Here is a 25,466-nt window from a genome sequence, read left to right on the forward strand (position 1 = left end):
CCTAGGATATCTTGCCATTTGTCCTTCTGCCATACAGGTGTCTGATTTACCTCCCCCCATTTTGCTCCCAGAAAGAAAGCCATTCCATGAACCCCTTAAAGACAGCAAAAGAGTCAGCATAGATATAGATAGGAGAAGAAGATTGAGCTTTAGGAGAAGAGGATTGAGCTTCATGTTGGAAATACACTCCAGACTGCAACTAATTCTCCTACTTGTGCACTACCTTCTTCTTCTGTTATGATTTTTTTCTTCAGTTCGAATCTGTGAAGCCACTGCCCGATATTTCCACACTTTGCCTTCATGTCTAGCTGAGGCATCAGTAAACCAAACCTTCTCTAGTTGTTCAGAAAATGGAGGGGCAACTCATATAATGGGATGGAGGATCATTTTTGTACTTAAGGGGAAATTCTTCTTGTACAGTTAGTTTTTTGTGTATACCCTCAGATACCTGGAAGATGGTACAATAATGTTCAATCTGTGCATACCCCTTTTGCACAGATGCATGGTGTGCCACCCCATCAGGGATTTGGGTTCTGGCCAAAATTGGTTTCATTATCTTAAAGGGGCCTCTAAGTATAATTGGCTGTTAGCAGATGATATGTTCCGCTTCCCGCAATGCAAATAGTCCCTTTTCCCATTCTGTATAACTTTTTTCTGCATCCTTAAACCTACGTGAATAAAATCCAATAGGCTTTGGGGGTCCCTCTGGCTCCTTTTGTCAAAGGTGGATTAACAGTCCCGACTGAGCAAATCCTCATTCAATCTGGATTGGGTCAGTGGGGTGAATAGGGCCTAAGGCTTGATAGTTAGAGGCTGCAAATATTAATACTTGTAGGGCTTTTTCATGTACAGGAGTCCAGTCCCAAGAATCACCTTTTTGCAATAAATCATATAATGGTCTAGCTATTATGGAAAAATCGGGAATATGTTTTCACCAGAAAACCAAGGTTCCTAACACTTGCTGCAATTCTCGTTTTGAGGTAGGTATTCATATTTGGTCTAACGTTGTCAGAGTCTCATCAGGAATACACACAGATCCACCTTTCTACCAGATCCCTAAGAATTTTACCTCGAGGGGCAGGAGGTTGTACCTTTTCTGGTGAAATCTGCAGACCTAGCCCTTCTAGGTGTTTAATGACTGTGGCCTGCGCTTTGTGAACTGATGCTGCTTGCTTCCCCCCCCATTAACACATTGTCTATATACTGATAGATTTTGACCTCCTTATCCAGAGGGATTTTTTCTAATTCCCTCGCTAGGGCATGGTGTGCTAGGGTAGGGGAGTGTTTAAGTCCTTGGGACAACCCAGTGAATGTATATTGTTGTCCTTTCCAAGTGAAAGCAAAGTGGGTTTGATGTTCAGGTTGAAGGGGAACCATGAAAAACATGTCTTTAACATCAATAGTTGCTAAAATTGGGTGGCATGTTCCTAAATGAGGTCGGCCATGTAAGGCACAGCAGTGGTTAATGGTCCTGTATTAGCATTTAAACGGCGATAATTGATTGTTAGCTGCCACTTCCCATTTGATTTTTGCACTGGCCAGACCGGGGAATTGTAAGGTGAGTGGGTGGGAACTATAACTCCTTGTTCCTGCAGTTCTGCTGGTACGGGTGCTATGCCTTCCCTGGCTCCTAATGGCAAACAATACAGTTTTACATTAGTTAATTTGGAGGAGGGAAGAGGAGGGGCTGGGACTAGAAGCTGCAGATTTAATTTAGCTACTCCAAATGTCCAAGTGAGCTGGGTGGCAGCAAGGAGCAGCGTGGGGCGGGTGACTTCTCACAAGAGCAATGGTGATTTTGTGCCTCTTGGTATGTTAGGTACCAGAAGCAATGACGGCCGTGGCGTCGGAGTCTGGAATGAGCAGGTGAGCAGAGCACCGCAGCACTCTTGAGGCGGTGGCCTTTGTAGAAGAGGCTGGCGTTGGCTGCTGTGACGCTTACTGTCAGCAGTGTGTGAGGGTGTGTTTTTTTGTTTTTTATTTTTTTTGCAGATGACGATGCGGAACCAGGCGACGGCAGGAGCATCCCGGTTAGCCAATGTCTTTTTTTTTGTTGACGATGGGTGGATTCTGACCTCTGTCCTTCTGAAAGCGAAGTTGAGGGGCAGGGGCTGGGAGGAGAGGACAAGGTTGGGAATTACAGGGAAAGGTTGTGAAGTTAGCGTAGGGGAGAGGGCTGCTTGGGAGCGGGCCCCTTTGGGCAGGCGAAGGGACCAGGTTTCATTGCAGCACGACACTCTTGTGTGCTGGGCAGGGCATTTCCAGCCTGTGTCTGTAGTTTTGTGTTGTTTGTGTGGTCTGTCTTCTGTGCCATAGACTCTCCCTGGGTCTCGACGTCCTCGTTGCTCTTTGCACTCAAGGAGCTCGTTATGCACATCAGGCACCATCCCTAGTGTCTCGAATGCATGTACTTGTCGGCATAGTGCCCATTAGGTGCTTCTTTTCTCGTGTTGTGTGGCAGGGCTGGGCAGTTCCTGTCTCTGTCTTATCACATACCTTCCTCACGTCTTGATGTCTCCATAGCCCTTTGTGATCAGCAGGCACCTCGGCAGCTCTCCCAAGAGTCTTGAGTGCATCTCCTCATGGGCATAGCTCTGGTCAAGCCCTTTTCATCCTGCAATTATGTTTTGCTGCTACTGCTGTGGTGATTGCACTGCTGCCGTGACACCGCTGCTGTTGTGATGCCGCCACTGTTGCTTTTGTGCCACCGAGGCCTCTGTGATGCCGCTGCCACCATGATGTTGCTGCAATAATACAATTTCTCAAATGTCTAGTGCATTTAAAATGTTCTTTCTCTGCGTCATTTATTCCCTTAGGTTTTTTTTAATTATTTCTTGTATTTCCTTAGTACTGTCACTTTTAAAATTTTCTTCCTAAGTCCTCACTTTAGTTTATTGTCTATTTTTAATTTTTTCCTCATTTCTGTACTCCCCGTTGCTTTTAAAATTTTGTCTACTTTTATCCCTTTTGCTGTGTTTATTTGTCCACCTTTATTTTTTAATTATTTCTTGCCTTTCCTTAGTGCCCTTGCTTTTTAAAATATCTTTCTACGTCTCTCTGTTATCTCTTTTTCGTAAGTACTTCCTTCCCTAATGCGCATTGCTTTTTAAATGTTCTTCATATGCCTACCTTTTTCTTTTCAAAGTATTTATTTTTAGTTATTTCTTCTCTTTCTCTCTTGTCCCCACTTTTTAGATTTTATTCTACGTCTCCATTTTAGTTCACCATCCCAGTTTTTCAATTTTCTCCTCTATTTTTTCCACAGCAAGTGGCTGTGGTGGTGTCCAGGGGAGGGGGTGATGATGGCCCCTGTTTCCAATGGGCTCCATTTGTGGGCTGGGGCAGCCCAGGTGGGACCCGTGAGGATGGGGCTGGGCCAAGATGTTCAAAAGGCTGCAGGTGGGGATGGGCCAGGGTAGCCCGGGGTGCAGCTGGTGAGGTGAGGATGGGGCTGCCTCTGCTATGCCAAGGGGCTCTGGCTGGGGAGGTGGCTGCCCGGGCATGCCTGCCTGCAGGAGCTGGCTGGGGAGCAAATTGAAGGGGGTTCTGCAGGCAATGGGGGGTTCCAGCAAGGACCGGCTGGCCTCCGTGGCGAGGCAGGATTGCTCCCAGCCATCCCCGATGGACCACACCAGCAGCACACGGCTCCGGGGAGCTAGGTGCCTCCATGGGCTGCGTGTGTGAGCTACCATGTGTCCGGGAAGCTTCGTGGGAAAGAAGTGTCGAGGCACTGCCTGCTCCTGAGTGGGTGAGAGTCGGGCGGGCGGCACTGCAGATGAGGAAGGTGGCAGAGGCAGCGAGAGAAGCCTTGGGGCAGTGAAAGTCTCATGCCAGTGCCAGGAGCTGTGGTGAGTCATGTGTCTGGGCCTATCCCTGCCACGCTTCTCCAGATCTCTGCCTGTCCCTGCCTCCATCTTCTTTTTGGGCTCTCTGGCTCCCCAAAATTTTTTGCTCTTCTGCCAACGTTGCCCTGTATCTTGTCACCTTCTAGCGGGCGAACAGAGCCGGCAAACAGAGGCGGCGCAGCAGCCCGGGAGCGGCGCAGCAGTTCGCGCGGGCAGGGCGAGCGGGGAAGGCGACTGGCAGGGTACAGCCGCCCCTTCTGGCTACTCGAGTAGTGGGCATCGCTCTTCCAGGAGATATTCTAGCCATGGTTACCACCCGTGGTAAAGCTGTGGCTCGAAGGAGTGTGGGGACCCAGATGGAGGCCCCATGCAAGAACGCGGGTGTCCAGGTCTCTGGCTGCAGGGAGTGCCTGAGCCTGGCGCTTGTACCGGAGGACAGCAGAGACAACGGCTGTGTTCGGTGCGAGCAGGTGAATGACCTGCTCAGCCTGGTGGCAGAACTGAAGGAGGAAGTGGAGAGGCTGAGGAGCATCCGGGAGTGTGAGAGGGAGATCGACTGGTGGAGCCGCACCCTGCCCTCCCTGAGGCAGCGGCAGCAGGAGGCGGCTCCACAGAAAGCAGAGAACCCCCATCCCTCTTGCCACCGAGCAGAAAGAGGGGGCCTAAGAGATGGGGGGGAATGGAAACAGGTCCCTGCTCGGGGGGGCAAGCGAATTTCCCCCCAGCCTCCCTCACCTGCTCAGTTGCCCTTAAGCAACAGGTATGGGGCTCTGGAATGTGAGGGACTGGCCACAGAGGATGTGGGTGAAGGTGAGGCTCCATCCAGGGGGTTGCCTAGAACGAGTCAGACAGCCCCACGTATTACAACTGCCTCAACTAAGAAAAAAAGGAGGGTCATTGTCATAGGTGATTCCCTTCTGAGGGGAACAGAGGGCCCGATCTGCCGACCGGACCCATCCCACAGGGAAGTCTGCTGCCTCCCTGGGGCCCGGGTTAGGGATGTTGCGAAGAAACTCCCTGGTCTGGTGCGGCCTTCTGATTACTACCCCCTCTTGGTAATGCAGGTTGGCGGAGACGAGGTAGCAGAAAGAAGTGCCAAGGCCATCAAAAGGGACTTCAGGGCACTGGGGCGACTGGTTGAGGGATCAGGGGCGCAGGTGGTGTTTTCCTCCATCCCATCAGTGGCAGGGGACAGCACTGAAAGGGGCAGGAAAACTCACCTGGTTAACAGGTGGCTCAGGGACTGGTGCCATCGGTCAAATTTTGGCTTTTTTGATCATGGGGAGGTATACACAGCACCGGGCCTGCTGGCAACAAGTGGAGTTCAGCTATCACAAAGGGGGAAAAGAATTCTTGGCCACGAGCTGGCGGGGCTCATTGAGAGGGCTTTAAACTAGGTTTGAAGGGGGAAGGGGATATTGCCCAGCTCACTAGGGATGAGCCTAGGCTTAGAGTGCCAAGGCCAGGGGTGAGATTGACAGCCCAGCTCAAGTGTGTTTACACCAATGCACGTAGTATGGCCAATAAACAGGAGGAGCTGGAAGCCATTATACAGCAGGACGGCTACGACTTGGTCGCCATCACAGAAACGTGGTGGGACAACTCGCATGACTGGCATGCTGTCATAGATGGCTACAGACTCTTTAGGAAAGACAGGTCAACAAGGAGAGGTGGGGGAGTTGCTCTATATCTGAGGGAGCAACTGGAATGCATTGAGCTTGGCCTGGGGGCAAGTGAAGAAGGAGTTGAAAGCTTGTGGGTTAGAATTAAGGGACAGGCTCACACGGGTGACATTACGGTGGGTGTATACTACAGGCCACCCGACCAGGAGGAGGAGGTTGATGAAGCCTTCTACAGGCAGCTGCAAGCAGCCTCACAGTCACAGGCTCTGGTTCTCATGGGGGACTTCAACCACCCTGACATCAGCTGGGAAGACCATACAGCTAGGCAGGTGCAATCCAGGAGGTTCCTACAGAGCATCGATGATAACTTTCTGATGCAAGTGGTGGAGGAACCAACAAGGAAAGGCGCGCTGCTGGACCTCGTGTTAACAAACAAGGAGGGACTGGTGGAGGACGTGAAGGTTGGAGGTAGACTCGGCTGCAGTGACCATGAAATGGTCGAGTTCAGGATCCTGCGTGGAGGAAGCAGGGCGATAAGCAGGATCAAAACCCTGGACCTCAGGAGGGCTGACTTTGGCCTCTTCAAGGAGCTACTGGGAGGAATCCCGTGGGCCAGGGCTCTCGAAGGCAGGGGGGTCCATGAGTGCTGGTCGCTTTTTAAACAACACTTCTTCCATGCACAGGAGCAATGCATCCCCCTGAGAAAGAAATTTAGCAAAGGAGGAAGGAGACCTGCATGGTTAAACAAGGAGCTTCTAGCGGAGATCAGGCAGAAGAGAAAGGTGCATGGCATGTGGAGGGAGGGACAGGCCACTTGGGAGGAGTACAGAGACGTGGTGAGAGCATGCAGGGATGCGGCGAGGAAGGCCAAGGCTCACCTGGAATTGAAGCTGGCAAGGGATGTCAAAAACAACAAGAAGGGCTTCTTCAACTACATCAGCAGCAAAAGGAAGGCTAGAGACAATGTGGGGCCGCTGCTGAATGAGGCGGGTGTCCTGGTGACGGAGGATGCGGAGAAGGCAGAGCTAATGAATGCCTTCTTTGCTTCAGTCTTCAGTGCTAAGACTGGCCCTCAGGAATCCCAGGCCCCGGAGGTAAGAGAGGAAGCCTACAGAGAGGACGACTTTCCCTTGCTCGAGGAGGACTGTGTGAGGGATCGCTTAAGCGATCTGGATGTCCACAAATCCATGGGCCCCGATGGAATGCACCCACGAGTGCTGAGGGAGCTGGCGGATGTCATTGCTGAGCCACTCTCCATCATCTTTGAGAGGTCCTGGAAGACAGGAGAGGTGCCCGAGGACTGGAGAAAGGCCAATGTCACTCCAATCTTCAAAAAGGGCAAGAAGGAGGACCCAGGGAACTACAGGCCGGTCAGCCTCACCTCCATCCCGGGAAAGGTGATGGAGCAGCTTATCCTGGAGGCCATCATGAAGCAAGTGGAAGAAAAGAAGGTTATCAGGAGTAGTCAGCATGGATTCACCAAGGGGAAATCATGCCTGACCAATCTGATAGCTTTCTACGATGACATGACTGGCTGGGTAGACGAAGGGAGAGCTGTGGATGTTATCTACCTTGACTTCAGCAAGGCTTTCGACACAGTCTCCCATGATATCCTCCTGGGGAAGCTGAGGAAGTGTGGGCTGGATGAGTGGTCAGTGAAGTGGATAGAGAACTGGCTGAATGGCAGAACTCAGAGGGTTGTCATCAGCGGCGCTGAGTCTAGTTGGAGGCTGGTGACAAGTGGTGTCCCTCAGGGGTCAGTACTGGGCCCAGTCTTGTTTAACTTCTTCATCAACGACCTGGATGAAGAGTTAGAATGTACCCTCAGCAAGTTTGCTGACGACACCAAACTGGGAGGTGTGGTAGATACACCAGAAGGCTGTGCTGCCATTCAGCGTGACCTGGATAGGCTGGAGAGCTGGGCAGAGAGGAACCTGATGAGGTTCAACAAGGGCAAGTGCAGGGTCCTGCACCTGGGGAGGAACAACCTCATGCACCAGTACAGGCTTGGGGTGGACCTGCTGGAGAGCAGCTCTGCGGAGAGGGACCTGGGTGTCCTGGTGGACGACAGGTTAACTATGAGCCAGCAGTGTGCCCTGGCTGCCAAGAAGGCCAATGGGATCCTGGGGTGCATCAAGAAGAGTGTGGCCAGCAGGACAAGGGAGGTTCTCCTTCCCCTCTACACTGCCCTGGTGAGGCCTCATCTGGAGTACTGTGTCCAGTTCTGGGCTCCCCAGTTCAAGAAGGATGAAGAGCTACTGGAGAGAGTCCAGCGAAGGGCTACAAGGATGGTGAGGGGACTGGAGCATCTCCCCTACGAGGAGAGGTTGAGGGAGCTGGGCTTGTTCAGCCTGAAGAAGAGAAGGCTGCGAGGGGACCTTATAAATGCCTACAAATATCTGAAGGGTGGGTGTCAGGAGGATGGGGCCAAGCTCTTTTCAGTGGTGCCCAGTGACAGGACAAGGGGCAATGGGCACAAACTGAGGCACAGGAAGTTCCGTCTGAACATGAGGAGGAACTTCTTCCCTCTGAGGGTGACGGAGCACTGGAACAGGCTGCCCAGGGAGGTTGTGGAGTCTCCTTCTCTGGAGATATTCAAGACCCGCCTGGACAAGGTCCTGTGCAGCCTGCTGTAGGTGACCCTGCTTCGGCGGGGGGGTTGGACTAGATGACCCACAGAGGTCCCTTCCAACCCCTACTATTCTGTGATTCTGTGATTCTGTGATTCTACGTTTTCTTTCTATGTCTCTCCCTTTCTGGCTCCCCACCTGCTATTGTTTCACTCTTTCCATACAGCCTTCTTCCCCCTTTCTTGGGAAAATTGCAGTTCTAGGTCTCCCTTTACCCAGTGACCTGTGTCTGTATTCAGTGACCGCCTCTGCTCTACGCCGTGTCGCTGCTCCGATGTCCTTTCCCTTGGGCCGTCTATCCAGCTCCCTCTCCCCATGTTTAAATTCTTACCCATGTGACCTGGACCCCATTGCTTTCTAAATTTTCTGTCTGTGCCTACATTCAATTCATTCCCTGTCCGTGTGTTTTATTTCTTCCTGCCTGTCCTCTACTTTGTCGCTTTTAAAATTTTTTTTTTTCAATGTCTTCATCTATTGAGTTTGCTGAGCCTATTTACGTCTTGGCTAAGTGATGTAAAGGATGGATTATGCGCATATAATCCCTTAGACAAACGGTTTACCGAGTCCGGGGCAAAGCTTGGATCCAGCTGCACCTAGACTCCTCTCTGAGAAGGAGTTTAGAATGCAAGGGGGTCCATTCTGAATCTCATGGCTCCACGGAAGGGTATCCATGACAGTTTTGTTCGACCCTGTCTTCTACGCAATAGATAATGCAGTGTACTTTGCCATTGAAGCTTGTTGAACCACTGTCGCATGTACTCTCAAATTTTGTTAAATTGCTGTTATATATCAAGAAACATTTTGTTGCTTCTCTGTCATGAATGCGGCGCATCATTCCATCTGTGATATCTGCCTACTTTTTTTGCCTTTGTTCTCTTTAATTTCTTCTCTTGCTTCTTTGCCATCACTCTTTAGATTGTCTTTCTCCGTTTTAGTTACCCATCACTATTTTTTCTCTCTGATTCAGATGGAACCCTTCCTCAGGATCCCTCTGTGCCCCAGAGCTCTCTTGCCTTATTCACTGCCATCTAGCATGTCTCCATTCAGGTGCTCGTCCCCTGAGGACATCTGTACATTGCTGGAACACCTTCTGGAGTTTTGCATCTTGTCCCAGAGCCACTCTGTCTCTCTCTCTCTCGCTCTCAGAACCCTTCCCCTGTTGTCATTGTACTTCCCAAGGCCATCCTCGTGCCCAGCAGCATTCCTTTGTCTCTGTAGCACCCTTTGCACCCTTCTGTCTCCCTAAGAACCTTTCCTGATGCCATCTTTCATCTCCAGAACACTCTTGTTGTCCTCTACGCTAGCTAGCATACCTCCGTTCAGTCCCTGGTCACCTGAGGACATCTGTAGTCTGTTCAAATCCCCTCTGGACTACTTCATTGTGTCCTCAAGCTGCCTTTTGTCTGTCCCTCTCAGAACCCCTCTGTTACCGTCACGTCATGTAGTGCTTCAGGTGGGGCCATCTTTTAGCCACAGAATGCTCGTTTGTTGCTCTACGCTCTCTAGGATTCCTGTATTCAGTCCTCAGCCACCTCAGACCATATGCACTCTGCTCAGATGGTCACCCGAGTTCCTCTTTGTGTTCCCCAAGCCTTCCTGTGTCCAACAGCACCCCACCCCTCAACACCCCTCTTCTCACAGTCCCGATGCTTCCCCGAGACATTCCTTGATCTCCACAGCACCTTGTAACACTTCATCTCCCTTTCCATCTCTCTTGTTCTGTCCTTTTTGTTCTTTGCTACAAGCGCTCCTTTATCTTTTTCCCTGCCATTGTGAGTGTCTCAGTTTGGTTCCTCTCTGTTATCTCTAGTTTGCCTAGATGCCCTCCTGAGACTCCGAGGCCCTCACTGTGTCTCCATGACTTCTTTTCTTACCCTGCCCCCTCCTAATTCTTCTGCTCTCTAGAACAATGTCTTCTGAGTCCTTTCTTGTACTCCGCAGCACTCTTGTAGCACTTTAGCTCTCTTTTGGTTTTATCTGTTTGTGCTCTTCAGAGCGCTCTTATCTTACTCTTGGCTATTTAGCATGCCTTTGTCCAGCCCCCCTGCCCCCTGATGACATCTGTACTTTGTTGAAATCCCCTTTGGAGTTCCTCCTTGTCATCTCTGAGGCCTCTTTGGTCTCAGGTCTCCTCTGCTCCCTTTGCTGAGCTCTCGCAACACATTGCCTATGCCTTAGAGCCCTGTTTTTGCTTGTGAGGGCACTTTGCACCCCTCTTTTCCCCTCAGAACCCTTCCCGAGTCTGCATCCATTACCCCAGTTCATCTTTCTGTCCTCTCATCCATTTGGTGCTCCTTGATTCAGTCCCCAGACAACATCTGTCCTTTGTTCAATTCTCTTTTGAGCTCACAGCATCCCTGAGATCTCATTGGTCTCTTGGGACCGCTATAATCCATGTGACGATGCCTCCCGTTCTACCGGAATGTTTTCTAAAGCCATCTTAGTGCCCTAGAGCAGTATTTTTGTTTTTTGTCTTGTTGTATGTTTCTGTTTGGTATCTGGTACTGCAAAGATGTGCATCGTCAGCTCAGATCTCTTCAGTTTTGCAGAGAAGGTGATAGCCTTCATCTCTTTTTATTGACACATCTCCCATGGTGGTTCTTTGTTGTGTTCTGCAATTTAATTTGTTCTATCTACTAAGGTGTTAATTAGGCCACTTCATGTAATTTTCTGATATGTTTCTTATATTTCCATGGGTTTTTTCTGTTTTCTGTCCTTTGGGACTCATCTAGTTCTCTTAAGGCAGTCAGTCAGAGAGGCTTTCAAAGTGGCTCTGAACCATCGGCTATTTAGAGTAAATAATTTACTTATCAACCAGAGTTACTATATTCTTACAGGATCTAATTCTGCTTTGTCATTCAGTCCTATCTGGAAAATACTTCTGGTGGAATTTAGGTAGCATGGGTGGTCTTGCTAGAAATTAAAAGTAAGCCTGTAGCATTTTGGGTGTTTTATAGGAAAAGTAAGCACATACATTTTGATAATAATATTGTTACTGCATTTAATGAACTACTTTCTTGTGTAGCTTAGTAGGACATCTATCTTTTTCTGTCTACACCCCAGACAAATGAGGTTTAACTACTTATTAGGTCACGTTGGTGATGCAACAGAGATAGTTATAGTAAAAGAGCAGGCATTGTTGTTTTCGGTAAGGGTCAATTTCTCTCGTCAAGGCTTTGTACGTTTTAAATTTAAAGCAGATGAGAAAACTTACTGCTGCTCCTCTGGCCGCCTTAATGTCTTTTGGTAGTTCATCCCTCCCCTTTCCCAGGGGACTGTGGGAAGGGTGGTGGGCGAGGCTCGGAGTATATGACCCCCAGCCTCTGATCAGGGAGCTCATTCTACTCCTGGCTTTCTTTGGTCTTAGTGCTCTGCTGTTCCTTCAGTTGATTACAACTTTTGAGCTGTCTAAGCTACCCAGGGAGATGTGTTTTGATATTTAGAGAAGCAGGGGTGTCTGTTTGAGGTAAGACGTTCAGGACGAGTCAAGGCTCAGCAGCAGATCTAGTAGAGAATATATTTATTTGCACCTTTTTTTTCAGGTCAGTAATTTTTAATGGAGCATTTAGGGGTGGCAAGATTGTTTAAGAATACATTGTTCTTTTTATTCTAGGTGCATTACACTTTCCTGGAACTCCTGACTTGATTGAAGATGGAACGTTGGTTTTTTCACTAGTTTTGCTCTATACTGTGTAACTTGCTGGCATCGCATCTCTTAGTCGGACTGATGATGAGATTATCTTGCAGGGGTTAAGGTGAGCATCTTGTATGCATCTGTATAGAGATTGAGCATTTCTCAAGAAAGTGGCAAGGACATAAGGCCTATAGTATCTTTCAGAGTATGGGACAGCTCATTGCCTTTCCCGATTGCTCAGAGGACACTGTTGTCCCTTGAAACTTTGCAGCTCAAGGCAGGCCCCTCATAGATTATAAACATCGGGGTTTCACTTACTCTGTGGGCCTGTAGCAAAGCCCCAAGGCTGCGGGAAGGCGTAAGGTGGGAGATGCCTGCAGAACGCAGGGTGTGGCTCAGAGGAACAGCTCCTGAGGAGCGGCCGATGCGGGGGGGGGGGTTCAGGGGTGCAAATACTGGGAAGGAGCAGTCAGGAGGCTGTGGGGTTCCTTCCTTGACAGTTCAGGAGCAGAGAAGGGGATTCTAAACTTTTGAGACCGGGGGATGGTTGAGGAAGGGAGGAGGGTTCATGAGCCTCTCTCAGTTTAATTTTGCAGTCACAATTGGATGTCAATGAGGTCTGTTTGGTTTAAGTCTCCCTGTAGCTGACAGGGAGTTATGACACAGTCACAAGAGATGAAGTGTGAATTCTCTGGGCCTCAGCATCTCCAGATAGAGGACTGAATGTCAGGCCTTTGAATCTCAAAGGTGTTAAGGCTTGTATGTGAAGAGCTTAGTGTTCTTTTGTGTTTGTTTTTTTAATGGCAGGCTGTAGTTGGACTCTAGGTGGCGTTCTTGAATGGAAACAAGACCTTTGGAATTGTTAAGTTATTGGTCAGCATTGGGGTGACTTCTACAATATGTTTTTTGCAGATGAAGAGAAACGAGCCATGCGCCAAAGGGCGAGGGAGGAGAGGGGAGCAGAGCGTCACAAGAACGTGGGTTTACATGTGGTGTGAGAGGGCAGACGTGCTTTTAGGTTTTGATTTTTCTTTTTAATTTTGAAGGTGCCAAGCAATGAGTGAATTGGGGATATGGGCACCGGAGGCGACTCGGGCAAGGTGAGCCACGACCAGTGGCCTGAAGTAGCAGCTGTGGGCTGGGTTGGTGTCTAAGAGCAAAGAATCCTGCGGCAACTCAGTGAGGTGCTTCTCTTTTGGTTTTGCAGGGGCTGCGCGGGCCGCTTTTGGCATTGGACAACTGTTTGAGGTGAGCTGGGGTGGTAGAGAGGAGGAGCATGGGGCAGGTGAGTTCATAAGCACAATGGTAGTTTTGTGTCTCTTGGTATCTTAGGTAGCAGAACCAATGATGGCTACAGCATCCAACTCTGGAATGAGCAGGTGAGTGGAGCATCCTGGTGCTTCTGAGGAGGGGGTTGTTGTGGAAGAGGTTGGCATTGGTCAATGTGATATGGTCATCACTGTTTGTGGGGTGTGGTTGCTTTCTTATTTTTTTTTTCAGATGACAAAGTGGAACCTGTTGACTGCAGTAGCCAATGTGTTTTTTATTAGGGATGGATTCTGATCCCTGCCCGTCTGAAAGCTAAGTTGAGGGACAGGGGCTGGGGAGGGTCTGGAGGGAGGGGAACAAGGTTGGGAGGTGTTGTGAAGTTAGTGTAGGGGACAGGACTGTGCAGGAACAGGTCCCTTTGGGCAGGTAAAGGAAGCAGGTTACTCTTGCACAACACTGTGTATGCAAGGGAGGGCAGTTCCAGCCTGTGTCTGTGGTGGTGTCGTTTGCGTAGTCTGTCTTCTCTGCCTTAGACCTTCCTCAGGTCTCAATGTCCTCTTTGCACTCAAGGAGGGCATTGTGCATCTCGGGTGCCATCCCTAGCATCTCAAATGGCTTTACTCATCATTACAGTGCCAACTGGGACCTTCTTTGCTTGTGTTACAAGTGTAAAGCATGGATAAGTCTTGCATCTCAGAAGCTTATGCTCTGTCTGCTTCTGCAACATTGTTCCAGGCTGGGACAGCACCTCTGATCTTGAGCAGTCTCTTTTTAGTCATCTTTTCTGAGATATCTTCCTGGCATCCCAGACTTCTTAGGTCTTTAGGAAAGGCATTGTGCGCACACTTCATCCGAGTTGCAGATAGATCTTTTTGTCGCAGTTCATAGCATTTGACTTTTCTCAGACTGCCACAGATTCTTACTTGTGGCCCCCTAGGTCTTCTTGCCCAATGGCATCTCTGGTCCAGGAGTTGTGCTTTTTAGAGTTTTTTATGTCTCTGCGTCACACTGTTGGTCTTGTTTGTCTGCAGCGTCTGTGCATGTTTGTCTGGGTTAGAGCTGCTCTACCTGGGGGTATAGCAGTGACAGCAAGCAAAAGAATAACAATAAGATCCTATGGCTAACATGTAGATAACCCTAGACTTCACAGGCAAAAGTTGTAGAGTCCATTTCTGAGCCAAGTAGCCCTATATGCAGTGGGCAAGGAGAGTTATTTCTGTAGCGCTAGGCAGAGACACAGGGGATGACCAGATTGCTATTAATAGCAGGCTGTAGTTGGAATCTAGATGGTAAACGTAAATGGAAACAAGACTTCTGGGACTGGTCATCTATTGTTCTGCATCTGGGTGACTTGTTTAATGTTGCTTTTACAGATGCAGAGGGATGAGCGGTGTGCCAAAGGGCGACAGAGGACACGCAAGTAGAGTGCCATAAGAAGGTCAGTGTGTGGTGTTGGAGGGAAGATATGACTGGTGGCTGTATGACTAGCTTATAAGTTTTGGGTTCTCCGTTTTGAAGATGCAAAGCAGAGCCTTGGTAACAGAGGTGACTCAGGCAAGGTGGGCCATGACTCGTGGGCTGAAGTAGCAGTTATTGTAGTGTGCATTGATGAAGTTCTAAGCATCGCTTGTTGTTCCTGTTTTTCAGGTGGGATGTGAGCTTCGAGGTGGCAACCTGCAAAATGGCAGGGGCAACACGGGTCAGCAGCCAAGGTGAAGGAGCAGAAAGTGGGAATCGGTACGGACACGCTTTGGTTTTGGGCATTATCTCAGCATGTCCTCTTTGCTTTGATTTTATTGTAGGTGCCGCACATAGCCACGGAAAGGTGAAGCAGCATGCTGACAAGAGGTCTGAGATGGTGAGGCTGCTGCTGACCAGGTCAGTGTGTAAGAGCAAAATATTGTGTGGCTCCTCAGTGAGGTGTGTGTCTCTTGGTTTTGCAGGGGCTGTGTGTGTGTGGGCTGCATTAGGCATTGGACCACTGTTTGAGGTGACCTGGGGTGGCACCGAGGAGGAGCGTGGGGTGGGTGACTTGTCACGGGCGCAAGGGTAATTTTGTGTCTCTTGGTATCTTAGGTAGCAGAAGCAATGTTGGCCGCAGCGTCCGACTCTGGAATGAGCAGGTGAGTGGAGCAGCCCGGTGCTTCTGAGGAGGAGGTGGTTGTGGAAGAGGTTGGCGTTGGCCAGTGTGATGCTTACTGTCAGCACTGTGTGTTGTCTGTGTTGTTGTCTTCTCGTTTTGCTTTTCAGATGCTAAAATGGAACCAGGCGACTGCAGGAGCATCCCAGTTAGCCAACGTGCTTTTTGTCGAGGATGGAGTCAGACTCCTGGCCCCCTGAAAGCTAAGTTGAGGGACTGGAGGGAGGGGACCACGGTTGTGAATTGCAGGGAGGGCTTGTAAAGTTAGCGTAGGGGAGAGGGCTGTGCAGGAGCGGGCTCCTTTGGGCATGTAAAGGGAAGGAAGGGGTTTGTCTTCAGCCCAATTGGGCAGGAGCGTTCCAGGCTGCGTCTGTGGTGCTGTCTCATTTTTGTCATCTGTCTTCTGTGTCTTAGACCTTACCTGTATCTCAGCATCCTCATTGCTCTTTGTGCCCATCAGGCACCACCCCTGGGGTCTCGAATGCCCCTACTCATTGGCATAGAGCCAAGCGGGGGCTTCTCTTCTTGCCTTACAAGCGTAAAGCGTGGATCGGTCTCGTGGTGTGGAAGTTTCCAGTTGGTTCTCTTCTGCGGCGTCGTTCCAGGCTGTGTCAGCAGCTCTTCTCTCTAGCGGTCCATTTTCATGGAGTGTGGGAGCTCTTCCCTGCATCCTGATGTTCTTAGGTCTTGAAGCCGGGCTTCGTGCACATGCGCCGTCTCTTTTGACTGTATCTTCATGCCAGGGACCATGCTGTCTGACTCTGTTTTACTGGGGCTGCCATGGAGGCGCCATGCTTTGGGCTGCCGCGGCCCTGTAGGTCTTCTTGTCCGACGGTATCACCCATCAGGGAGTCCTCCTTCTTGTGGAGGAGAGTTTTCTCTCTTCTTTGAAGCCCATTGTTTGTGGTCTTCTGTGTAGTGTCTGTCTGTGCCTGTGTGTGTTTTGGCTTGGAGCTGCTCTGCCCAGGGCAACCAGGGAACCTGTAAATGGCAGGGCCAGGGTGGGTGAGCAGCCAAGGTAAAGGAGCAGGAGATTGGAAGTGATGCAGGCAGGCTTTGGTTTTGGGCAGTATCTCAGCATGTGCTGTTTGCTTTGATTTTATTGTGGGTGCTGCACATAGTCTCAGAGGTGGAAGCAGCATGCTGACAAGAGATCTGAGAAGGTGAGGCGGTTGTGTGCCGGGTCAGTGTGTAAGAGCAAATTATAGTGCAGCAACTCAGTGAGTGGTGTCTCTCTTGGTTTTGCAGGGGCTGTGTGGGCTGCATTTGGCATTGGACAAATATTTGAGGTGAGCTGGGGTGGCAGCGAGGAGGAGCGTGGGGTGGGTGATTTGTCACGGGCGCAAGGGTAATTTTGTGTCTCTTGGTATCTTAGGCAACAGAAGCAATGTTGGCCACAGCGTCTGCCTCTGGAATGAGCAGGTGAGTGGAGCACCCCGGTGCTTCTGCGGAGAGGGTTGTTGTGGAAGAGGTTGGTCTTGGCCAATGTGATGCTTACTGTCAGCACTGTTTCTGGGTTTTTTCTTTCTGCAGTGAAGAAGCGCAACCTGTTGACTGCAGGAGCATCCCAGATGCATTTTCGGTCGAGGATGGAGTCAGACCCCTGGCCCCGTGAAAGCTAAGTTGGGTTGCAGGGGCTGGGGAGGGTCTGGAGGGAGGGGACCACACTTGGGCATTGTGGGGAGGGCTTGTGAAGATAGTGTAGGGGAGCGGGCTGTCCAGGAACAGGCCCCTTTGGGCGGGTCAAGGGAAGGGGTTTCTCTTCAGCCCAAGTGGGCAGGGCAGTTCCAGCCTGTGTCTGTGGTGTTTTGTCATTTGTGTGGTCTGTCTTCTGTATCACAGACCTTCCTGGGATCTTGATGTCTATGTTGCTCTTTGCATACAAGCAGCTCATCATGTGACTTGGATGCCATCCGTGGGGTCTGGAATGCCCGTACTCATCGGCATAATGCCAATTGGGTGCTTCTCTTCTTGCTTTACAAGCGTAAAGCGTGGATCAGTGTCATGTCTTGGAAGTTTCCCATTGGTTCTCCTTTTGCAGTGTCATCCCAGGCCGTGTCAGCAGCTCTTCTCTCTAGCAGTCCATTTTCGTGGGCTGTGGGACTTCTTCCCTGCATATTTAAGTTCTTACGTCTTGAAGCCGGTCTTCTTGCACGTCCATCGTTTCAGTTTTGAGTGCAACTTACTGTAATGGACCACTCTGTCTGACTCTTTTCTGGGGCTGCCGTAGAGCCTCCTTGTTCTGGGCCATCGTGGCCCTGTTGGTTTTCTTGCCCGACAGTGTCTCCCGTCAGGGAGTCATTCTTCTTGCGGCAAGTTTTCTCTCTTCTTTGAATCCCATTGTTTGAGGTGGTGTGTGTACTGTTGTTCTGTGCCTGTGTGTGTGTTTATCTTGGAGCTGCTCTGCCCAGGGCAACCAGGGAACCTGTAAACAGCATGGGCAGGGTGGGCATGCATCCCACATACAGGAGCAGGAGACAGAAATTGGCAAGGGCAGTCTGTGGTTTTGGGCAGTATCTCAGCATGTGCTGTTTTGTTGGAATTTTTTTGCAGGTGCTGCACATAGCCTCGGAACATTGAAGCAGCATGGTAACTAGAGGTCCGAGAAGGTGAGGCTGTTGTGATCTGGTTCTAAGAGCAAAGTATTGTGCAGCAACTCAGTGAGGTGTATCTCCCTCTTGTTGTTTTTTTTTTTTTCCAGGGAATGTAGGTGCTGCCTCTGGCATTGGACGAGCGTTTGAGGTCAGCTGGGGTGGTAGCAAGGTGGGGCGGGTGACTTCTCGTGACTGCAGTGGTAACTTTGTGTCTCGTGGTATGTTAGGTACCAGAAGTGATGATGACCACAGCGTCTGACTCTGAAATGAGCAGTTGAGTTAGAGTGCCCTGGTGCTTCTGAAAAGAAGGTTGTTGTGGAAGATGTTTGCATTGGCCAGTGGGATGCTTACTGTCAGAACTGTTTCTGGGTTTTGTGGTGGTGTGGTGTTTTCTTTTTTTTTTTTTTCCAGATGACAAAGCGGAACCTGGTGGCTGCAGGAGCATCCCAGTTAGCTGATTTGTTTTCTTGTCGAGGATGGATTCAGACCCTTGGCCCTCTGAAAGCTAAGTTGAGTTGCAGGGGCTGGAGAGGGTCTGGAGGGAGGGGACTATGGTTGGGCATTGCAGGAAGATGTTGTGAAGTTGGTGTAGGGGAGAGGGCTGTCCCGGATCAGGTCCCTTTGGGAGGGTAAATGGAAAGGGGTTTGTCTTCAGCCCAAGTGGGCAGGGCAGTTCCAGCCTGTGTCTGTGGTGGTGTGTCATTTGTGTGGTCTGTGTTGTGTGCCATAGACCTTCTTGGCATCTCCATGTCTGTGTTGCTCTTTGCATACGAGCAGTTCATCATGTGACTCGGATGCTATTTTCTCTCTGCTCTTCAGTCCTTCTTCCTCATCTTGTTTTTCTTTCTGCCATCCCTCTCTTTTTCTCTGTGACCCTCTGTGCTCTTCTGCCTCTCAATTTGCAGTTGTCATGTGTCCCCCTTCTCTGTGTCTCTCTTCTGCTGTCCTGCTCCCCAGCCCTATTATTTATTGCTTCACCCCTCGGTCTTGCTCTCAGTCCCTGTTTTCTCTGTTGCTCTCTTTTGCTGTCTGTCCCAGCATCCTGCTCCCTATCATTCTCTATTTCAAAGTAGTTTTCTTTCTGGTGTCATGTCCCTCACCTGTTTTCTCAATCACTCTGTCCTTCCTCCTGTCTTTTCCTTGTCCCTCTGGCTTGCTACCCATCATTAATTTTTACTTTCTTTCTCTATCTCTCTGCCTTCATCTGGTCACTCTCCTCCTCCTCTCTCTGTCGCCAACGTTTCTTTCCCCATCTCTGCCCCGCTCCCTGTCATTTTATTCTCTCTGCCGTAGGTGGAATCTTGGTTCCTGCAAGTGCTTCCTCTTCTCCTGGTGCTCCTACCACCACATCCCTTGGGCTGTCTGCTTTCTGATGGCAGCTGATGTCATTCACACATCCTCTCTCTTGCAGTTGTTGAGGTTGACTTGCTGTCTTGGGATCCCATCCTTTTTTCTCCACTAGACTTCTGGAAATTACTATGATTCCCAATCTCAATGTGATACTCTGTTCACGGAGAAAAGTGTGCCTTTTATTGCTTCCCACCCCTGTCTTTTTGTGGCATTGTTGTGTTCCGCTACTTAAACCTGGCCATCCGACGTCTGAACCCGCTGCTTCTGAAGGTGAGACAGAGTGAACTGAAGTTTCAGCGTATGAGCTCTTCACTTTGAGATCCACATGAAAAGAGGCAGGGCCTTATTAATATGTAGCATATTAAGGAAGAGGAAGGAAGAGAGCTGTCTGAAAATACTGGCCTCCAATTTTTATGGCCTCCCACCCCTTTGCAGCCTCCACTTTTTTCTGGCTTTTACTTGCCCCCTGGCCTCCTGTCCCTTTTAGGCCTCTACCCACCCACCAGCTTCCCAGCGCTTTGCAGCCTTCACTTTTTTCTGGCTTCTAGTTGCCCTCTGGCCTCCCACGCCTTTTCAGCCTCCAATTTTTCTGGCCTCCCACCAGTTTTTGGCCCCCACGACTTTTCAGCCTCCAATTTCTTCTAGCCTTTACTTGCACTCTGCGCTCACACCCCTTTTCGGCCTCCAATTTTTCTGGCCTCTACTTGCTCCCCCTGGTCTCCCACGCCTTTTTGTGAAGTAAGGGAGTACGAATACATTGCTGGATGGGGCCCATTCTAGCTATCCAAGGGTGTTGGCAATGCTGTTAAACATGTCCTTTCTAAATTAGACCAAACAGCTATTGCTGGCCCCAGCCATCTGTATCAACAGCTATGTCCGAAGGGGCTCTGGAGCAATCCAGGCACTGCTTCTGGCTCATCGTATTTACAGGGTGAGGTAAGTTCACGCCAGCAGCTCTCTAGTCAATATTCTTGTCCCAGGATCTATCATTCTCTCTGTTGCTTTCGTTTGCTGTCTATCCCAGCATCCTGCTCCCTGTTGCTCTCTATTTCACAGTATCTTTCTGTCTAGCTCTCTGTCGCTCTATCCTTCCTCCTGTCTTTTCCTTGTCCCTCTGACCTTCTACTCATGGCTATTTTTTTCTTCCTTTCTCCCTCTCTCTGCCTCTATCCAGTTGCTCTCCTCCCCGTCTCTCTGTCACCAGCATTTCTTTCTCCATCTCTGCCTCGCTCGCTGTCCCTTTTCTCTTATTCTCTCTGTCCTCCATCCTCCCTGTAACTCTTTGTCTGTACATCTCCACACTGCTGCCTGTCCCTTTGTTTCTCGCTATATGCCCCTGTCCGGCTCACTGTCCCGTTACTCCCCTCTGTCCTGTTCCTTGGCCTTTTTTCTCATCCCGCACCCCATCACTTTTTTTGTCTTTCTCCACCTCTTTGTCCTGATCTGTGTGTCCCCCCCTTACACACCTTTCCCTCTGGCTTGTTCCCTGTGTTTTTCTCTCCCTTCTGCCTTCTTTATTCCTCTGATTAAATTTCTCGGGCTGAGCACAGAGAGTGGTGGTGAATGGAGTTAAACCCAGCTGGTGGCCGGTCACGTGCGGAGTTTTCCAGGGCTCCATTTTGGGGCCAGTCTTGTTTAATACCTTTATCAATGATCTGGCTGGGGGGATTGAGTGCTCCCTCAGTAAGTTTGCAGATGATACCAAGTTGGGCAGGAGTGTCGATCTGCTTGCGGGTAGGAAGGCTCTGCAGAGGGATCTGGACAGACTGGATCAATGGGACGAGGCGAATTGTGTGAGGTTCAACAACAGGGCCAAGTGCCAGGTCGTGCCCTTGGGTCACAACAACCCCATGCAACGCTACAGGGTTGGGGAAGAGTGGCTGGAGAGCTGCCCGGTGGAAAAGGACCTGGGGGTGTTGGTTGACAGCCAGCTGAACATGAGCCAGCAGTGTGCCCAGGTGGCCAAGAAGGCCAACGGCATCCGGCTTGCATCGGGGATAGTGTGGCCAGCTGGAGTAGGGCCATGATCGTGCCCCTGTACTTGGCACTGGTGAGGCGGCACCTCGAGTACTGTGTTTGGTTTTGGGCCCCTCAGTACAAGAAGGACACTGAGTTGCTGGACCACGTCCAGGGAAGAGCAATGAGGCCGGTGAGGGCTCTAAAGAAGAAGTCTTACGAGGAGTGGCTGAGGGAACTGGGGTTGTTTAGTCTGGAGAAGAGGAGGCTGAGGGGAGACCTTACTGTTCTCTACAGCTACCTGAAAGGAGGTTGTAGTGAAGTGGGTGTTGGTCTCTTCTCCCAAGTAACTAGCAATAGGACGAGAGGAAATGACCTCAAGTTGCACCAGAGGAGGTTTAGATTGGAGATTAGGTAAAATTTCTTAACTGAAAGTTGTGAAGCGTTAGAACAGGCTGCCCAGGGAAGTGGTGGAGTCCCCATCCCTGGAGGTGTTCAAAAAATATGTAGATATGGCACTTCAGGGCGTGGTTTAGCAGGCATGATGTTGTTGTGTTGACAGCTGGACTTGATGATCTTCGAGGTCTTTTCCAACCTTGATGATTCCATGATTCCCTCTTGATCTGTCTGTTCTGCTGCCCGCTCATCATACTCTCTCTCTTTCCCTCTTTCCTGTTCCTGTGCATAGTACATTGGAGAGTGAGGCTGTATGTCTAGGGAGCCTCGTCTCGTTAGAGCTGCGAGACATGCGTGTTTTCTCTTGGCTGGAGGACAGACAAGTCACTGGACTTACGGAAAAGGAAGGAGAGAAGGAGAGGGAAGCATCTGAAGCAGCAGTGTCTCCTGGCAACGCTGAGAGCGAGAGCTGCGGTGAGTCCCAGGCCCTTGGGGCCCTGTCGCCCCTCTTCTGCATCCCAAGCCCCGCCATGGCCCCCTCTCTTTCCTACAGTGCTGTGATGCTATGATTTTTTTTTTTTTTTTTTAAATTTCCCCATACATCCCCTCTTCTGTTTATGTTTTGCGTCCTGCTCCCTCTCCCTCTTTTTCTCCCTCCACAATTTCTCTGCCCTGTTCCCTGTTGGTGTTCTCCTTTGCGCCTGTACATGCTACTCTATGTCCCTGCCTTCTTATTCCTCTTCCTCCTCCTTCCTTCTCTTTCTCTCTGTATCCTTTTGTCTAGCTCACTGTCGCTGTTTTTTTCATCATGTATCTCACTGTTCCCGTCCTCCTTCCTGTTCATGTCTTACTCTCTCTGACCCTTTGCGCTGCTCCCTGGCCCCCTTTGTTTTTTTCTCCATACTCCGTCTCTTTGCAGAGCTCCTAATATACTTCTCATTTTTTCTGACACACTACGTGCTTCTCACAGTCTATGTCTTTCTCTCTCGTTATCGTTATTATGGTCTGTTGCTCTGTCTTGCATCCTGTCCTGTTGTTTCTCAGTGTATCCATTCGTTCCACTGCCTGCCCATATGCCTATTCCTTTCTGTCCTGTTGACCATCCCGGGTGTTTCTTCTCCATCTCCATCCTGCCACTGTCCTGATCTATCTTTTTGTGCCCTGCTCTTTCTGTGTCTTTTCCTGTGTCCCTGCTGCTTTTTTTCTCTGTCTCTGTCTAGATGCCTGTCCCTTTCCTTTTTCCTCTTGCTGTCGTTGTGCCCTGCTTCCTCTCATGGCTTTTTCTGCCTTTCTCTCTCTGCACCATTCGCTCTCCCATCCTTTCTTTTTCTATCCCCCTGTACAGCTAGCTGTCCCTTTTCTCCTTTCTCTCTTCCTCGGTATTTTTTTCTTTCTTCATACCTCTCTCCCACTGTCCTCCCAGTGCTGTCCTGCTCTCTGTCCCTTTTCTCTCTCTGTCATTCTGTCCTGCTCCCTGTGTCTGTGTTTTAATTTCTCCCTCTGTCCTGCAGCCCAGTGCTTTTTTTCCCCTTCTTCCCTGCTGCCCAGCTGAGGCTTTTCCCCCCTCCATCTCTGTCCTGCTCCCATGTCTCTTAGTTTTGCCTGTCTTTCACTTTATCCTGCCTCCCTGTCCCCTTCTTCTCTCTCAGTATTGCCTTGTCCCGCTCCCTGTCTTTCTCTGACAATCTGTCCTGCTCCTTGTCCTCCTCTCCCTTTGCTATTATTCCCTGTCCTTCTTCTGGCCTTTCCTTCCTTCCTTCTTTTTCTATCCTACTGCCCCAGTGCCTCTTTCTCCACTGCTGTTCTGCTCCCTGGCCCTTGTTTCCTCTCGCCGTCCCTCTGTCCTGCTTCCTGTTCCAGTTTTTCTGTCTCTCTATCCTGCTGCCTGTCTGGTTATTTCTTAGTGTACCTCCCTGTCCAGCCGGCTCTCCCTTTTTGCTTTTCTCTCCTTCTCTGTCCTGCTTCCTGGCCCTTTCTTCTCCTCCTCTCTCTCTGTCCTCTAGTCCCTTGCTGGTTTGTGTTGGGGTTCCAACCCAAATCACCCCCTTCATCTGATTCTTTCTTTGTTTCTTAGTACCTTTTTTCCTGTTCCCTGTCATTTTTCTCTCTTTGTCTGTGTGTTCTGCACTGTAGGGGATGGGAGTGGGAGGCTGAAAAAGGGTGGGAAACTGGGAGGAGGGCGAGTGGAGGCTGGAAAGGGGTAGGAGGTTGCAGAGGGCTGGGAAACTGCGTTAAGTAGAGGACAGCAAAATGGGGGGTGGGAGGCTGACGAAGGGTGGGAGGCCGGAGGGGGGCGAGGGGCTGAGTAGAGGCCAGAAAAATAGGAGACTGGAAAGGGGTGGGAAGCTGCAGCGGGGTGGGAGGCCCTGGGGGGTGAGTAGAGGCCAGAAAAATATGAGGCTGGGGACGAGAGTAGAGGCCAGAAAAAAAAGGAGGCCAGAAAGAGGTGGGAGGATGGGTTAAGTAGAGCGAGAAAAATAGGAAGTGGGAGGCCGGGGGGGCGAGTAGAGGCCATAAAACTAGGAGGTGGGAGGCTGCAGAGGGGTGGAAGGTTGGGGGAAGTGAGTACAGGCCAGAAAGACAGGAGGCTGGAAAGGGGTGGGAGGCCGGGGGTGAGAGTAGAGGCCAGAAAGAAAACGAGGCTGGAAAGAGGTGGGAGGCCGGGGGGGGGGGGGGGGGGGGGCGAGAGTAGAGGCCAGAAAGAAAAGGAGGCCGGAAAGGGGTGCGAGGCTGCAGAGGGGTGGGAGGCCGGGGGCGAGAGTAGAGGCCAGAAAGAAAGAGAGGCCGGAAAGGGGTGGGAGGCTGCAGCGGGGTGGGAGACCGGGGGAGCAAGTAGAGGCTAGAAAGGCTCTTTCCTCTGGCTTCTTTATCTCTCTTTCCTGCCTCGTTTATTCCTCTGATTCAAGTTTTCTCTCGATCTGTGTGTTCTGCTTCCCACTCATCACATTCTCTTTTTCTCTGTCCTATTCCTGCATGTAGTGTGCGTGTGAGGCTTATTGTCTAGCAAGCTGCATGTTGTATGAGTTATAAGACACCCACATGCATTTACTCTCAGGTGGAGAAGAGCCAAATGATTGGAGTTACAGAAGAAGAAGGGAAGAGAGAAGGAGAGAGAAGCATCTGAAGTGTCAAAGTCTCCTGGCAGCACCGAGAGCGAGAGCTGCGGTGAGTCCTGGGCCCTCGGGGCCCTGTCACCCCTCTTCTGCATCCCAGTCCCTCCCCTGGCTTGCTCTCTTTCCCACACTGCTACGATTAGTTTTTTTTTCTGCTCTTGTGTACCTTCTTTCTCCATCTGTCTCTGACTTGTCCCCATCTTTTTAGATCCTCCCTCTTTCTGCCCTGCAGCCCGTGGCATTTTTTTCCTTCTTTCCCTCTTTCTGTTTACCTCCCGGTTAGAAGTATTGCTTTTCTCCTTCTCTGTCCCATAGCCTGTCAGTACTTTTGCTGTCTTTGGTGCTCTCTGTCTGGCTCCTTGTCCCTTGATTCGAGGCCTTCCTTCTCGGCTCCGTAGCGCGTCACAGATCTACTGCTTTCTCCATGTCTATTCTATTCTATTTCCTCATCTCTCTTTGCCCAGGTCCCTGCCGCTATTCTTTTTTCCTCTGTCATGCTGCAGGGTTTTTTTTTTTGGCATCTCCTTCCTGCTCCCCGTTCTTCATTTTTGGTCTATGTTCTGCTCCCTCTTCTTTCTGCTGCTGCTCTTCGTTTCTCCATCTCTGTGGGACTGCCTGTCCCCATCCTTCTCTCGCTGTCCCTTTCCCTGCTTCGTGCTTTCTTGTTACACTGCCGCTGTCCAGCCATCTGTCATTTTTCTCCTCTCTTGTAGTGGCCTGCACCTTGCTCCTCATTTTTGGCAGCTACTGTCCAGCAGCGCATCATTCCAGGAGCCGACTGACCAACTGTTCCCCACTGGACTGATGGGTGCAGCTCTGGGACGGACTGCCGAGGTGTCGGAGGGGCAGGGGGAGCGTAGGGGGCACCGAGGCTCAGAGCAGACCCGTTCCCCAGATTGATTCAGTGTGTGACTGAA

General features: G+C 50.4%; 1 protein-coding gene across 4 annotated transcripts; it reads left to right on the forward strand.

The window, feature by feature from the left end:
- The first annotated feature begins 1,486 nt into the window (after window positions 1–1,486).
- LOC142362089 (uncharacterized) lies at window positions 1,487–25,466 on the forward strand. 4 transcript variants are annotated; one of them, XM_075427368.1, is made up of 23 exons: window positions 1,487–1,866; window positions 1,993–2,030; window positions 11,711–11,852; window positions 12,778–12,831; window positions 12,939–12,979; window positions 13,064–13,110; window positions 13,232–13,316; window positions 14,374–14,438; window positions 14,648–14,712; window positions 14,803–14,878; window positions 15,077–15,123; window positions 15,251–16,429; window positions 16,516–16,562; window positions 16,674–16,762; window positions 17,694–17,749; window positions 17,842–17,882; window positions 17,962–18,007; window positions 18,146–18,243; window positions 19,197–19,354; window positions 19,914–20,020; window positions 21,811–21,910; window positions 24,492–24,601; window positions 25,263–25,466. In XM_075427368.1, exons 18-23 carry the CDS (start codon window positions 18,146–18,148, stop codon window positions 25,329–25,331), a joined length of 642 nt encoding a protein of 213 aa, XP_075283483.1. In that variant the 5' UTR covers window positions 1,487–1,866; window positions 1,993–2,030; window positions 11,711–11,852; window positions 12,778–12,831; window positions 12,939–12,979; window positions 13,064–13,110; window positions 13,232–13,316; window positions 14,374–14,438; window positions 14,648–14,712; window positions 14,803–14,878; window positions 15,077–15,123; window positions 15,251–16,429; window positions 16,516–16,562; window positions 16,674–16,762; window positions 17,694–17,749; window positions 17,842–17,882; window positions 17,962–18,007; the 3' UTR covers window positions 25,332–25,466. The 4 variants fall into 4 exon arrangements, with proteins under 4 accessions (XP_075283483.1, XP_075283486.1, XP_075283484.1 ...); XM_075427371.1 differs by lacking the exons at window positions 19,197–19,354; window positions 19,914–20,020 and having other exon boundaries at window positions 1,791–1,866; window positions 17,962–18,243; window positions 21,729–21,910; XM_075427369.1 differs by lacking the exons at window positions 1,487–1,866; window positions 1,993–2,030; window positions 11,711–11,852; ... (12 more) ...; window positions 17,842–17,882; window positions 17,962–18,007 and having other exon boundaries at window positions 18,174–18,243; window positions 19,028–19,354.

This window comes from Opisthocomus hoazin, chromosome 7 (genome assembly GCF_030867145.1).
Source record: "Opisthocomus hoazin isolate bOpiHoa1 chromosome 7, bOpiHoa1.hap1, whole genome shotgun sequence".
Lineage (NCBI taxonomy): Eukaryota > Metazoa > Chordata > Aves > Opisthocomiformes > Opisthocomidae > Opisthocomus > Opisthocomus hoazin.